General features: G+C 36.1%; 1 protein-coding gene across 1 annotated transcript; it reads left to right on the top strand.

Moving 5' to 3' along the window:
* The first annotated feature begins 3,731 nt into the window (after positions 1 to 3,731).
* On the top strand, positions 3,732 to 14,503 carry slc35b4 (solute carrier family 35 member B4). The gene is made up of 10 exons (XM_088924208.1): positions 3,732 to 3,992; positions 4,568 to 4,681; positions 5,077 to 5,179; positions 5,574 to 5,623; positions 5,985 to 6,066; positions 6,434 to 6,494; positions 6,688 to 6,797; positions 7,128 to 7,203; positions 8,744 to 8,819; positions 9,793 to 14,503. The coding sequence occupies exons 1-10, from the start codon at positions 3,916 to 3,918 to the stop codon at positions 10,037 to 10,039; spliced, it is 996 nt and encodes a 331-aa protein (XP_088780334.1). The 5' UTR covers positions 3,732 to 3,915; the 3' UTR covers positions 10,040 to 14,503.
* The last annotated feature ends 1,466 nt before the right edge of the window (positions 14,504 to 15,969 follow it).

The following is a 15,969-nucleotide window of genomic DNA, read 5'->3' as shown; positions in this document are numbered from 1 at the left end:
TTCTACTATACTGTACCTGTCAACATTCAACACACACCTACTTAGAACAAAGTCACTTAAATGATGCAGACAATAGTACACAGATTTTTGTCTTGTTTTCCAAGTTTTTTAGATATTGTGTACACAGTGTAGTGTTAGGTAGTTCTGATTCACACTTGCTGTACTTTCTCAGCTAGTAGGTAACGTCTCACACAGCACTGATGGGAAACTGTAAAATGTATTAATTAAAATGGCAGTTTAAGTGAAAATGACTGTAAGAATATTAGAAACCTTACAAACAAGAGGCATCTATTCAGTCTATATAGTTTTTGAGATTAAGTAGTTAATTTGTCCAAGGATCTTATCCATCAGTTTCTTCAATGAAACCAGAGTATTGGCCTCCACAACATGGCTGGATAGCTTGTTCTCCACAACCCTGTTCTCAGTTTTAAATGCACTTCCAAGTAGTTTCTATTTGTGACCACTGGTTCATATTTCTTTGTTCATTCTGAAGAAATCCACTGGATAGGCTTTTGTTAATGCCTTTGAGAATTTTGAATATTTGTCTTACAACTGTACAATATGTTGCACAAATAGGACAACCAAATTGGACCTTAACCAGGGTTCTGCAGTTATTTTTAGACATTTTGGGCTCCGTTACCAAGCACCGGATGATTTTCGAAACAGTGAGATAAACAAGGTGTAACGGATGCTGTGTCCACGAGGTGGAGGAAGGACCCTGTGCGTTGTTCTGAGGGTTTCAAGAGACCGTTGGCTACTTTTCCAAATTGCTGGGCTGAAGTCGGGGTCAAGGGACGAAGGTAGGATGTCGAAGACCAGGGTTTCCGTCAGAGTGGGTTGAAGGCTAGATTGGATAATTGATCAGTGCGCTGGCGCTTGCTGGAATTACCCATAGCTGTGGTCGGTTTAACAAGTGTCGTTTATGTTTGCTGATTGACGTGACACAAGGTATTTGAAAGTGGAGGGAATAGGTGTTAAGGGGATTTTTGTGCAAAAGCATATTTTAACAAAACAAATTATTCTTGTTAAATACAGAGCCAACACTGAAAATAAGTTAAATGATATTCTATCTGAGTACAGAGCAGATGTCCTGCCAGACATTATAGAAAGGTTTGAGCAGTATGGTGATGCTGACAAGTCTAGTTTGAACATTTTCAGTAACTTCTGCTGTGGTTTAGATTTGACTGATGGATTAACACACTGGTGACATGTCACACTTTCCTTGAGGAACGAGACAACGTCTACTCCAAGAATTTTGGTGGACTTTGTCATGGATGAGAAAATAAGCAAGAGAAAATGGAAAATGCAAGGTTGATCAGATCAGTGCACAAAGCAACGTAAAACAAAGAAAAGTGTATAAAATCCGGAGTGTGTGTCACTCACAGGAGAGCCAGACGTTAACCCAGAAGCAATTAGATACTTTTCTCATGAATAAATGAAAATGTCTTGTCATGGTGGAGGGCATAAGGCTTCATCAACGTCTGTGGTGAACATTTCCTGGAAATAAATGCAAACGTATCAAGTGGGAAAGTTGCTGCAAAGTTGAGAAAATGGCAGATGGAGAGCATGAGGTTTGTGGGGGAGAAAGCCTGTTTTCTGTGTAATCTTGTACAGGTGAACATTGAAGTTATTTTGAGTGACCAGACAAGTTCTGATTTTGTGGAGGCTGAACTTATTCTTGCCAGTCTCACTAAGGTGCGACGTGGGATGTCAGAGGAGTTTTACAGTAAGACTGAAATGTGACTGGGAGAGAAAACAAAAACTATAGACGTGTTCTTGGAAGTATGAGAATGTTAAAATAAAAAGATTGCAAGCAGTGGCGCTGTAGTTTAAATGTTTAGTGGAAGCAGTACCTTTTGGAAACATGCCAGAGAAAGATCAGAAGGTTACATATTGTAAGGTGTCAAGTTAAATGGCTTGATCTACTTTATTCAGCTCTGGTAATTTTGAAATTTGCACTTTTTTATAGACTTACAGTGCCTTGCGAAAAATATCTGTCCCCATGCAATGATGTCCCATTTTTTTAATGTAAAATGATGTACTGTATACACATTTTTAAGAGAATATTTTTAATCAAAATGTAGATGCTCACACTGAATAATTTTATGTGTGAAATAATGTCAACAAAAACTGTTAAGAAAAATCAAAGACTAATATGTGTTGATTGCATAAGTATTCACCCCCAAGCCAGTATTTAGTGGAATCACTTTGGCAGCAATTACATGGATGAGTCTTTTTTTCAAGCCAGGTGCAATTTTCACCTATTCTGTTTTGAGAATGGGCTCAAGCTCTGTCAAGCTACTTGGGGCAATTGTCCAGTCTACTGCATTCAAACCAGGATATTTGGATCCTCAAGTTTATGATTCCATATGCTTCCAGTGCTTGAGGTTCAGCATTAGCATGTACGAATGGATGAGTTTTTTGACAGTTTTTTTCCTAGTGTTGTCCAGGCCTCTTCTAACCTCCATCTGAATTCTGTTGTGTTGTGCTCCCTTGTTTGAATACTCCTCAACTGCTCTACTAATGATGCAACTTGCCCTGCTTGTACAGGTCCAATTGTTCCAGGAGAACCCTGAACGCTCCATGAACCTAAACATAAAACTCTGAAACCACACGTTAAATCACTATATTTCCTCTTGCTTTCCTGGTGCAGAAAAGATTGACTGAATGATTGTGGAGATCAACAATGGCTTGACTGCACTGTACAGGTTAACAATGACTTGATTTGGCTGTTCAGATTTACCATGATCTAACGGTATAGATTAACAGTGATTGTGCAGAACAGCAATAGATTAGTATGAGAAATGAAAAACACTATTCAGACAACTGACATTACTAACGATTTTGTTCAGTTGTGTTAAAAAGGTGCTAAACAATTAATGGAATTAATAACTCAATCAAAGTGTAACGGAAACACTTTGGAGTTATTTTAAGAGTTTCATTAGCTATTATTCATTGACACTAATATTTCAGTGATTAAAAACATATAGTACTGCTGGATTTCGAAAGAATCAACTTCATCTCTTGTACTTTTTAAATTTTTATTTCTGATAAGTTGGGCTAGTACGTTTCTGAAGGAAGACATCATTTCCATTGTGGAAAACCTTAATGATGTTAGCCCAACCTTGCTCTTTTGATAAATTTGCTAATTAAAATACTGTGATCATGTAGATATTGCCTTCTCGGGTTAACCTGCACTTCAAAATAAAAAGGATAAATAACACATTAAGTGATACTGTACTGTACGGATCTCTGTTTATTCTGTGTTTTTCCCTTAGGGCAAATGCTTTTTGGCATTCATCGGATTTACAGTTAACAATATGAAGTTTCTAGTAATTCATAGTTTAGTCAAGGTCAACAGAAACCTACTGACAAAGAAGTAGGCGTCTTTAATTTAAAACCATTTTACCTGTCTTGGAGATCATGAACGTAGCCCCAGGCTTACTTTTCTATGCTTGTTATCGAGGGAACCTAGTTGCTACAACAGAAATCTCTCTATTTCTCCACTCAGCCAATGAACAGCACTGCGTATTTGCTTCCCTGTGTAAAGTAATTTGCACGATGTTTGAAAAAGACTACACTTCCCGGAGTGCTCACTAGCAGGTGGAGTCATATTTCGCACAAAGAGGGTTCTTACTGACGTTGCTAGGATTTGTAGTTTATATTTTACGGGCATCGTTTCTGAAATGGTACAAAAACATACAATCCCCACTGCTCTTTGCGCTGACCCCGGAAGAGTGGGGTTTTTAGCCGGTAGACGTGTCTTGCACGAACAACGAATTGGTTCTTCAGCTGTTGTTCATTGTTGCTGTTTGGGTTTAACTGATATACTGTAAATGTATGAAAATAGTCGTAGCTTTTCGTTGATTTCCTTATATACTTTTTAAATTAGCTTTTCCTGTTGTTTTCTATACGATGAATACGGTATTTGCTATTGCTTTAGTTTTTATCGGCTGTTGCAGCAATGTGGTGTTTTTGGAACTTTTAGTAAGGTTGGTACTTAATACTGATGCACTCAGTACAACTTCCATTCCTTTCTTGAATTCTCGTCTTGTCAGACTGTCCATATTTGATCTGTTTTTTTATCTGCAAAACGAAAGGTCTGTTCGTGCTTCACGTTATTGTCCTTTTCACTTAAGCCATATTAGAACGTGGTTTTTGAGATCCATGCCCATACCTGAGTGTTATTAATAAAACAAAATAGTAAAACGTAAAATAGTAAAATAGTAAGGCTTGTTAAATGCTTTCGTGTCTTGATAACTGTGTGGTAGTAGATTTCAAAATGCACGACCCTACTAGAGTAACAGTTCGATGTGTACAGTTCATTTTTGTACCTATGTATAACTTATATTAGTGCTTAGGGAAATAATAAAGAAAAGACAAGGACATAAAGAGTATGTCGTTTAGGAAGCATGAGCTGTTTCTAGTTGTTACTAATGAATAACCTTCCCACTATCATTTACAGTCTGAATAAAGAGCGTTATTTATATTTATTTGCTTTTGTGTGAACACTGATATTATATGCCATTTTCCTGAATATTCAGTTCTTTAATATGTTTCATTTTAGGGATTTTCCAGGATGTGGAAACATTGTGACATTTGCACAATTCGCATTCATTGCTTTAGAAGGTTTTATCTTCGAAAATAATTTTGGAAGGAAGAAACCAGCTATCCCAATTAGGTATGGTACTAAAAAACTTGGTACTAAAAATATCTAAAAACGTTATGTTGTATGGTGTATATATAGACCCTCTTGATAACTGAGTGTTTATACTATAATTATGTGCTTTAGGAATGTTTCACAAATAAAGTACAGAAACAGTTCACTATTCTGAATTACATGAGTAACACAAAAATGTCTTTTTCCAGTGCAGCTTTCCTTAAAAGTACAATTTAAACAGTGTATTAATATTGGGAGGGTTTGCCATTGTTACATCAAAACATGTGTCTAATTCAACCGTATAAGAGATTAATTCATCACTGAAATAAATTTGTCTCCAAGATTGATATCTGAATGATTGCAGCAGAAATACTGTACAAGTATGTTATTAAACTATGTGTCCTTCATTTTTCTAGAAACTATTTAATAATGGTGACCATGTTCTTCACTGTAAGTGTGGTCAATAACTATGCACTTAACTTCAACATCGCAATGCCACTGCACATGATATTCAGATCTGTAAGTACTGTACTGTCTTATGTTTTATTTTATTTTTGTTTTTTGCTCAAAATTCCAAGGATTAGAGAACACCAACAATGTGCACTTGATCCTCGTATTTCATGAGAAACATCAGTACATTTGGATATGGAAGCCTGGGTCATGCGAGAATTTTGTCGGTGCTAGTCTTATACCTGAAAAGTAACAAGCTGGATTTCTCATTTTGTTCTGAAGGTATTATTTACCCAAACTATTTAACTCACTTTGTGAAGACTTCGTCCTTACATATCAGACAGCTTCATTTGCTACAACATACAATGATGTATCACGGATTGGTGTCGACGGGCTGTTTTAAACAGACTTACTGTTTTCATTTTTCAATATTTTAATTAATATTGATATGTACTTTTCACAGGGATCCCTAATCGCAAATATGATCCTAGGTATTATTATATTGAAGAAAAGGTATGCTTGCATTTTTTGCATTTTTCTAATGGAATTAAACATGGATTAGTTTAAGTTTAAACATTTTTGATCACTTAAATTGTTTTAAAAAGTGACACATTTTGTGTTTATATTTGCATTTATACCTCACTTTAACCAAGGAAGCAGGAGTTCGGTCATGTTGAGTAAATATATTAATGTTATTATTGTGTAGTGTGACATTGTTCAACTCTGCATTCTCAATCCTTCTTAAATTCAGGAATATGTGCTAATATAGCATAAAAATTGTTTCCAAAAGCTGTGATGATATACAAGATCCATTATGTTATGTAATATCTTAAATCTGCAGTTATGTATTGAAATACATGTTTTATCTTTACAGGTACTCAGTTACTAAATACATCTCTATATCTCTTGTCTCACTGGGGATTTTTATTTGCACTCTCATGTCAGCCAAGCAAGTGGTAAGAAATAATTGAGAAAATCCCAAACAGTTTTCTTAATATTACTGCACTGTCAAACCTTGCTTCTATCGAAAGCTACTATAGATCCCTAGATCAAGTATCTATTATCAACCAAGCAAACTACAGTAGATGGGCTGAATACCGTTCTCTTGTTTATAACAAGATAAGCTCTTATTTAGAATTTTCTTTTCTAAATGTTAAAAGAGTACTTGTGAAAAGTCTGTTTCAAATCCCTGACAGCTTCAAATTTAGCCACCATTTTATATTAATATTGAGTGATAATTATCTTCAGATACATATAAATAAGATTTGCAGCATGAATAGTATCCGTTCTCAATATGATTCTTTTTTTCATTTTGTTCTGCAGGCTTCACACCCAAACTCCAGTGAAGAGGAGGGTTTCTATGCCTTTCTGCATTGGCTTTTCGGTATGGCGGAACATTTTGTCTCCATTTTGTAATTGTATGTAGAGTAAAAATTAAAACGCAGTTTGTAATCATCTCAAGGGCATGCAGTGCCCTGGCCCTTTAACCCTACACCGTTCCGCGTACCTAAAGGGAAAAAAAAGACTCATTTTAAATGCATGAAACTACTTGTGTATCTCTTTCTGTCATTCCGCAGGTATTGCGATGCTGACCTTTGCACTTCTCATGTCTGCTCGAATGGGCATCTTTCAGGAGACTCTTTATAAGCAGTATGGCAAGCACTCCAAAGAAGCCCTGTTTTACAATGTAAGCGTTGGATGAACAGTTTAAGCTGTATTACATCACAAAATGTTTGCCATTAGCAAAAAGTATAAGCAAATAATTTCGTTTCATGTATTATAGTTACACCTAACTCTTAAATCATTTTAATTGCCTTTTCAGGTTTTTTTCATCTATTATTTTATGATTAAGCAATTAGAAGCTCACTGAATTTGACACTCAAAATGTAGAAATTGAGGACTTTGGAGTCTTTGATTTTATGTGAAGTTTTAACTTAATTAGTGGAGGTAACTTTATTTTCTGTGGCAGCAACAATGCCTTATTTCTGTATGGCAATTTGTTTTTTTACATTCACAGCACTGCCTTCCTCTGCCTGGTTTTCTCCTGCTGGGAGCTAATATCTACAACCATGCTGTGCTGTTCAGCCAAAGCGGTAGGTCAAATTGCAGCATCTAATACTGTCACGGGAATTAAACAAGTTTAATCCTGGGGCTCATGGGTCTAAATTCATCAGATGGGAAATTCTAAAAATTGATTTGAATTGACAGATGTTTTTCGTGTCAATAAAATACCACCTTAGATGCAACATTGCAAAGTTGTTTTTTCCCCAAAAAATTTTTTAAAAGCTGAGTTCATGCATTCTGGTCCCTGGATGCAATGCTGGTTTTGGGTATTAAATCCAAATTAATAGTAAATTGGATGACTTTATTATTTTTTGTGACTCTTTTTATTATAATTAAAAAAATGTAAAGGTTACAATCCCACCCCAGAACGAATAAGCACCATGTAACCCCCTCTGTGGTCTGTGTCAGGGAAGAGAATGTAGAATGAATTTACACTTTTCCAAATCCTGTCATAGGAAAGTTCTTCATCTGCAACAGTTAAATCTCTTGCTTTAGTTGTAACAGCTGCTAAGGTTATGAAGACACTAGCACAAAAGTATATGAAGAGGAAGCTTCTCACTTTGTTTTGTACCCCAAATCTCTGAGATGGTGTTTATGATGTGTAAACAGCCTTACCTTCTCGAGGGGACCCCATAGGCAGCGTGTGTTACATATTGGAGATATGTTTAAAAAAAAAGAGGAGCCTGGAAGTTTGAATTGAAATTGCAAGTCCTGGAACAAACAAAGAACGTTCTAGATATTGTATATGATTCATGATGTAGGCCTGCAACTCACAACTGGCAACCCACTGTGCTCAGCAGATGTGAGCCTGGTCAGTACCTGGGTGGGAGACCTCCTGGGAAAAACTGAGGTTGCTGCTGGAGGTGGTGTTAGTGGGGCCAGCAGGGTGCTCCCCCTGCAGTCTGTGTGGGTCCTAATCCCCCAGTATAGTGACAGGGATACTATACTGTAAAAAAGGTTCTGATTCTCAATGGTCATTAAAAATCCCAGGACATTGCTCTAAAAGATTAGGGTTGTTACCCCATATTCTGGATAATGTCTCCTTTGGCCTTTCTCAATCTTGGCCTCCTAATAATCCCCATCTATGAATTGGCTTCATCAATCTGTTCACCTCCCCACTGATAGCTGGTGTGTGGTGAGCATACTGGCACATCATCCAGGTGGGGCTACACACTGGTAGTGGTGGAGGGGAGCCCTCTGTAAAGCACTTTGAGTGGAGTGTCCAGAAAAGTGCTATATAAGTCTAAGGATTAGTGTTATTATTCTCATTAGAAATAGCTGCTTGAGTTCCAAACTGAAGCAGAGAAAGGAGAATGAACTTCATGATGATTGATAAATAGGAGTCTGGTCTTCATCACGTAATGTAGTAAAGAGATACAAAATAACCACATACTGTAGAATGAGATGGTTGATGTATATTTCATTTGGTGTCTTTACATTTTTCATTCTGAATTAATAGAAACCAGTTTTGTGTTCTTTTGTATTCTTTACACATAATTTCGACCGTTATTTTAACTTTGTGCTTTGTGCTGTAAATTGTTCAAATTGTTTTCTTTCCTTTTCTCCCAGCTCCCGTTGAAATCCCTGTGATTGGAATAGCAGCTCCTGTAATGTGGATATATCTTTTAATGAATGTGGTAACACAGTATCCTTTATATTTTTGGTAACGTTAGGAATTAATTTTTCAAGGGTATTTACTTTATTAAGTTTCATCATAGGAGTGATAAAGTTCCATTTTCCATTCTATATCTATAGCTTTTCAACCCGAAGCATTACAAGTGCCTTTGTTTACCCAATGTGTAGTAGATTGGGTAGCTGTTTGCCCAATCTTGAAATGCATCTAAATATTTTTCATTTCTTTTGCTGTTTCTATAGACTTGTTAATCAACCTATTTTGGTATTATCTGCAAATTTCGCTACAATTAGTGAAATTAATTAACAGTGCCAGAATCTAGATCAGTGATATAAATTAGTAAGTGTAGTGGTTCTCATACAGATCCCCATGGTACACTGTTAACTACTGTACATCACCCCAATGGGGACATTCATTCCTTATCAGTACTCTGTCTTTGACGAATCAATTTGGATCGGAATTCTGCTCGAGAATTAACTTTTATGAGGAACTAAATGAAAGTCCATCAGAAAATCTAAATATACCATATCTCTGTCACATAAGCTCTGTGTGCACCAAAAGCTGTTAATTCTTCAAACAATTTTAGCTTTACTATAAAAAAGAGACTGGAAATTACTAAAATCCTATTTCGGTATACTCCACATACTCCAGATTTCTAATTTTAAAATTTTACATTTTACACAGCTTAGACATTCGATTTGACCTCTTCTCCAGTCTCTTCATTTCTGCTGCAGAGGCAGCTGTACTGGGGGGTCCGTACCCTGCCTGAGATAAAGAATGTGTTTTTTTTACTTTTTGGCCAAAAGCAGTTTTTACTTAGAGTTTGTTTTATAACTTCTATATTTCTGCGTTTATTGTATAAATTACTATATTTGATAAGATGTAATAATATTTGATTCTTTGAATTGAACAATTATTCTACCAATTGTGAGTGCTGGCAATGTACAAGAAGGGCATCTGAATTTCCTTAACCATTCCCTTCCAGATATATCTGTATTCGAGGTGTATTTATTCTCACGACTGAGTGCACCTCTCTCACAGTCACACTGGTTGTTACCCTCCGTAAATTCATCAGTCTCATCATCTCGATAATATATTTCAGAAATCCATTCACAGCCTGGCACTGGATTGGAACTGTAGTAGTCTTCATTGGGACACTGATGTACACAGAAGTGTGGAACAGTGTCAGGACTCTTCTCAGTGGTGAAAAGAAAGACGTGAAAAAGGAATAGGATATTGTGGAATTACTCCCAACTGTAGCATTTCTGTTGTTCTGTGTACTTAAAATACTTTTCTGCTAAGTAAATATACATTTTTAAGTTGAATTTAAGTTGACACGAAATCATTCTTTGATGAAAAATGGAATCACAACCAATACCTTCCTTCCTAGATATGTTTACACTTACATAGTTAAAAGTAAAGTTTTTTCAAATTGGTGACGTTTTTAATTCTGATTTCTTCATTTGAGGATTGCAAGAGGAGCACTGTAATATTTGGTACAAAATAGAAAGGATTGTTTAGGCCGCCCCTCTCTTTATTCTACAGAAGCTAAAAGTAAAGGATAAAGGTGCCATTAATACCAGGTATGTCTGATAACTTGTTAAGCTTATATCTGGTATTAGGAGTGCTTCGGCACAGAGATTTCCTTTCAAGTTATTGATGACCAACAAGGGTAAGGAATGGCACCACCAGGTGGACAAGAGGGCCATTCAGCCATTTCAAAGTGCTTGGCCTCTCACTCATTCCTGCTTCCCTCAGGAGCAATGGAGGCCAGTCTGGGGTCATATCTTGATTTGCTTTCAGCTATAATCCGATCCTTTCCCTTCTCCTGTATCATGCTTGCAAAAGTAATGCTTTCAGCGTGGAAGTGTAAATGTTGTTGAAATTTGCTTTGGTGTTTTTAAACTCCCCCACCCCCCTTTTTTCTGTAGGGGATGGTAAGTGCAGTAATTTATTTGCTAGAGGCAATCTTTCCTTCAGAATCTTTTTTCCCTTTTTCGTTTTTTTTTTGTATTACCTTAAGGCCTCTTTTTGTCTCTGCTTTCCCACATTCTCCATGTAATGTGTGTGGACTGCTGTTATGTTCTGCTGTGTCTTTTTTTCCGCTAGTAATGATATCATACCAGTGAGCGACAGTTGCAGTGGAGTTCTGAGGATTGTAGCTCTCACCCTGCAGCACTGAGCTTCCATGCCTTTCAGGTGGTCTCCCTTTCTCAGTGCTCAGTTCACGCCGGGTGTCCAGGCGCATTCTAGCTCTATCAGCAAGGGATCAGTGGTGTCTTCCATGTAAGTCAGTGGAGCTGAAAGTATTTTATCCCTCTCTTTTTTGTTCTGAAGAAGATTAAAGGTTTACTGTCTGTTGTGCAGGTATTAAGCTGCTAGATACAAACAGCCAGACAAGCTGCTTGTGCTGTATGTCAGGAAGTTCAGACCTGAAGCTAACCCTTTTCAAAACGGAGGCTGTTGCATTTGACTGGCCATGCAGTCGTCTGTATTCACATAATGGCTATCCTCCACTAAATGGGGAGGTCACTGTCCACTCTGAGGGAGGTCTGATGAAAGAGGGCCCATGATATTGGTTACACCTGTACATCTCTGCACTGTAGTTGATGTAAGGTACAACTGCATACTTTGACAAGGTTCTGCCTCCTGAATGTGTGAAGTTTATTAACTGCCTCTCTTGGTGCTAGTGTCCTCAAGGTTGTATAAGAATTTTATTCTGATAACTAGCAAGGTTGTTCCTTAATTTTTCACTGTCAAGTCCTTTTTGCTTTCTTATGTCTTCTGTGGTCCTCTATGACTTTAAAGGAAATGCTAAACTGTGTAAGTTACCCTGATTCCCTGAAAGATAAGACAACCATTGATGAACATGATGGTTGGGTAGAACAAGGAGACATGACACTGGACGGATACTAAAGAGGGAAGTGGTACAACACATTCTGCCCTGACTAAATTTGCGCTCTTAATTCAGCTGTTGAGAACTAACTTCTCTGCCTAATCTACTGTGTGTAGTATGACCGTTGGGTCAAATTGACAGGTTATGCAACACTAAGGTGGGTGCTGCATATCGGTAGGGGTTTAAGTGGTGCTCCTCCTACATGTGTAGTGTTTTGGGACCCAGTCTGATGGGACGTATTTAGTGCTTAACAAATCTAGCCATCTAGTGCAGTACATCACTAAACTGTATGATCATCTCCTCTTCTGGGAAACCAGGTTTCATGTTTTTAACTTAAATGTATTACAACAGCTCATACAGATGTGTAATACATTAGAGTCATACACTTGCATTGTTTTCATGCCGATAGTGCCAGCATTTCAAGGAAGCAGTTTGTTCATTTTACTGCCACTTGAGGTATAACTTTTAATGACTTTTATTTTGGACAGTTACATTACAATGTGAAAAAGTCAAGCTGTTGTACTTGAAATTGCAGATATACTATAATCCCTTTTAGAGCTATTTATACTTTACACAGACATTTAGAAATTGACCCTTGATCATATTAGAACATTATTTTTTATAAGCAATAATTTACTTTTGTAAAGGACTGAAGGATTCTTAGGAGATGTATTGTAATCAAGAAATCTTACTTTCCATTTAATTAACCAGTGGTAAGTGAAATTTGCAAAATTAACTACTACAGGATGTTTTTAAAGTAAGCCGCATATTAACCAAGGACTCGAGTGGGGTGGTTAACATTTTTAAGACCTTTATAGAGACCTACACAGATTTCAATTAAAAATAGAAATGTAATTTTTTGTGTTTTTAGTAGAATTTCTGTTCTTATGATGTGTTTTCTGATACAGTACATCTGAATACTTGTCATTGTCTACTTTTATGAGCCAAGTTTCCTAGACTGTTCATAAAACTAGCAATATTAATGAAAACACTTCATCATAATTTTCTCATACAGTATATTCTGCGGCTTTGTTTCTCAAATATTCACATTCTAGGGGGAATTCTTTTATGTTGGGACTTACTGAATTACAAGAAATTGGTATATGTAGTAAAACGTTGGGCACTTGGGAAAAGAATGCACCATTTTGCCATTTCACTGTGTGGTCTAACGCATTTATTGCAAGATGTTTTTTTTACATAATCTACAGTTCTAAAGAACTTTGCATAGCAGAAAAACACTTTTTGATATTTGTTTTAATCACATTATATAAAATATAATTGCTGATATAAAAATATACTGTAGCTTGGTAGAAAAAATAAAATTGCCACAGCTGGGTTTGCTCTGTGCATTTTGTGAGACAGCAAAGGTGTCTCCCTGTGTGTTTCTGCCCATTTAGTCCATTTCTCAGGAGTATGACAATGCTCTGTTAGTATCTCCCATATAACATTAGTGAGGTTAAGGGTGAAGGACTGGGGAGGTTTGTGCATGGGTTTTGAAAACCTCTATGTTCTGTGTCACTGGAGACATTCACTAGAAAAGTTTTTGTTTTGAGGAATAAAAAAAGCACCAGGAATCATAAAAGATTATAGAAAAAATTCTAGTAAACATTGAAATTACCCCTAAATAATTAACATCATATATTTTGGGATTTTTTTAATGTATGTTTGCCGAATTTTCATTCCTGCTTAGTGTTTTATATGTGAAGTCTACCTATTATAGATGATGAGAGTACTGGAAAACAGTTACATTATCCTAATACCTACACCTTGTAACTCTAGACCTTGTAACCCTCAAACATGAGATGGGTTTGAGCTAGAGTGTATTTTGGATGTATTTTATACTAGATATAAATACAATTGCCAATAGTTGTGCAGTTATCAAATATATAAGTACAAGTATAGGTTTAGAATTGTAGGCACTGCTTATCTTTGTGTCTTAGTATTATTTTGTAATTGTAACACCTATACATTAAAAAAAATTACATAATATATACAGTATGTTATATTAATATAGTGAATTATGTGTTAATATAATTCCAAAGAGCATTTACATGAAATACATTTTAATGACAGTTTCAGTAATTGTGAATGATTATAGTTTATAAAAAAAGTACTGTATTAGAATTTTTTTTTTAAAAGCTAATATTCCAAGCACCTAAAGAATGGTTTACCACAAGGTTGTCCATTCCTAGTTCTGAATTCTATAGCCAGGAGAGCTGGTGGTTCTCCAGGATTTCATTCTGACCCAGCTCGTAATAACTTAGGTCAGGCCATTACTGGCTCAAGCGGACTAATTTAACAAACCCTTCCATCTCTGTTGGGTGCTGCTACGTTAAAAAGACACTGCATACACATTGGTCCTCAGGACCAGGATTGGACAGCCCTGTCTAGAACTAGGTTAGTTCTGTATGCTAAGGTAATTTTTTAAATTCAAGTACACATTTCTGGCATTTGAACATTAATGATGTGATCATTGTTTCATAGGGCTTTTTAGTCATCATATTTTAGGGCTGATCTCTCAGGAAGCAGGCTGGTTCTGCTACTTGATTAAAGCTCACACTCTCAAGGGGATACAGAGCTTGCATATGTTTGAGAAATGTGAATCGTCATATGGTCTCAAACTAAATGTGTAATTTATACAGTTTGGTATGCTTGTATTTGTGGTTTTCTTCTTGTTTTAAACTTTATGTACAAATGTATTTCATGAAATAGAAGGAAAAATTCTGATTATTAGCTCAGAAATCACAGAATGTGTACAAGATTTAGTGACCTTTAAAAATAAATTTTTAATAATGCAAAATTAAGTCTAACTTCTCATCTTTCTCTTTAGAGATGCTGTGTATTTTTTACATAAAAGGTATTGGGCTAACAATGTGAAAACCAACAGGCTGCAAACATTTATCTATTATTGTAAGGAATCATTAATTATTATTATCAGAGTAATTGAAATTTCTCAGGAAACATTCACTAAAACACATTAAAATGACCAGCAATGTTGTCTGTGGTACTCTTGTCTAAATTGTTACTGGATTAATTAGTCATTCTTCAAAGTACGTTTCTCCTAGAGGTTGGTGCACCATCATCTAAAATCTTAAGTGAGTTAACCCAACTACTTCGGTGCAATGCAGGGCCACAACTCCAAATACTTTGCATTATATGGTGATTAACAGTGCAAGAAAGTATTAATGCTTTGTTTTTCTATGTACTTTTGTGCTATTTGAACAGCTCTACATAAACCAGTAAACCAGCTTGTCAGAACCACAACCATTTGACACCTCATGAAGGCTCCACAGCCGAAACGTATCTTTTCTTTTACTTTCAGCATAGAATAAACCTTTACCTGTTCCTTTGCTGCTACCTACAGTACTTGAACTTCATAAACCAGTAAAACTCATTATTTTGTGTTTCTGAAGTTAGTGTAATGGGGCTTATTCAGTACTGAGCCTGAGATGACCAGCTTTTTGATGCAGCAGACTTCTGTCCTGTAGGTGCCTGTGAGCATGTTTAATCTCGTGAGGGCAGAGCTGCATTCATCACATTGGTGCCATCACCTGAGCTCACACCAAGGTTGCTGAGAGGATAGAAGGAGTTAAGAGGAGGAGCATACGTCCTGGGGCAAATTGCTGACGAGTGTTTCTAATTACACTATCTTACCGTCTTGTAAGTACGGTATTAATTACACTTTGAATATAAAATGCCATTTCTGGATTGGAAAGAAATTAAATTTAATGAAAGACCTGGCTTATTATTGATATTCTTCCTCAAGTCAGCTTTTTAAAAAAAATATCCTAATTTGCATTAACTCCAACATTTGAGACAAGAAAATACTAAATTTAGCAAACTATCATGGATCATTTGTAAACCGTTTGAGAGGTACTGTATGTAATTGAAACTTAAAAGAGAAAGCACCTCAGCTGTACTGTGTTTTGGTATGCACTTGAAAGATTAAGGACAAACTGCCTTCTCACTCTGTAAACTCAGAAAATGTTTAATGTTCAAAGGTTTAAATTAAAAATATGCAAATAGTTCTTTAAAAATAGCTTTTTATTAATGCTGTTAAATTTTGAGAGCTTGTTAAAGACGGGACATATTGTCTTAGTTCAGATTTGCATGAGAACATCTCTTGTGATATTAAACTAGTGACATTTTCAGGACTTGTCAAGACTGTAAGACTAAAAGGAATAGTTATGGTTGTCTTTCACATGACATCTCAGCTTTTTATTTGTACAGTATAATTAAGGGTTCTTTTTTTTAATTGGGGTTTTA

Source organism: Atractosteus spatula, chromosome 8 (genome assembly GCF_055471065.1).
Source record: "Atractosteus spatula isolate fAtrSpa1 chromosome 8, fAtrSpa1.hap1, whole genome shotgun sequence".
Classification (NCBI taxonomy): domain Eukaryota; kingdom Metazoa; phylum Chordata; class Actinopteri; order Semionotiformes; family Lepisosteidae; genus Atractosteus; species Atractosteus spatula.
The sequence above is the reverse complement of the archived record's forward strand: the minus strand, read 5'-3'. Positions and strand labels throughout refer to the sequence as shown.

Bases quoted from the DNA above. Each gene is read 5' to 3' on its own strand.
- slc35b4 (XM_088924208.1), top strand. From the start codon at position 3,916: ATGAATACGGTATTTGCTATTGCTTTAGTTTTTATCGGCTGTTGCAGC. The intron at 5,180-5,573 runs GTAAGTACTGTA...TACTTTTCACAG, and splicing joins TGCACATGATATTCAGATCT to GGATCCCTAATCGCAAATAT. The intron at 5,624-5,984 runs GTATGCTTGCAT...TTATCTTTACAG, and splicing joins ATTATTATATTGAAGAAAAG to GTACTCAGTTACTAAATACA.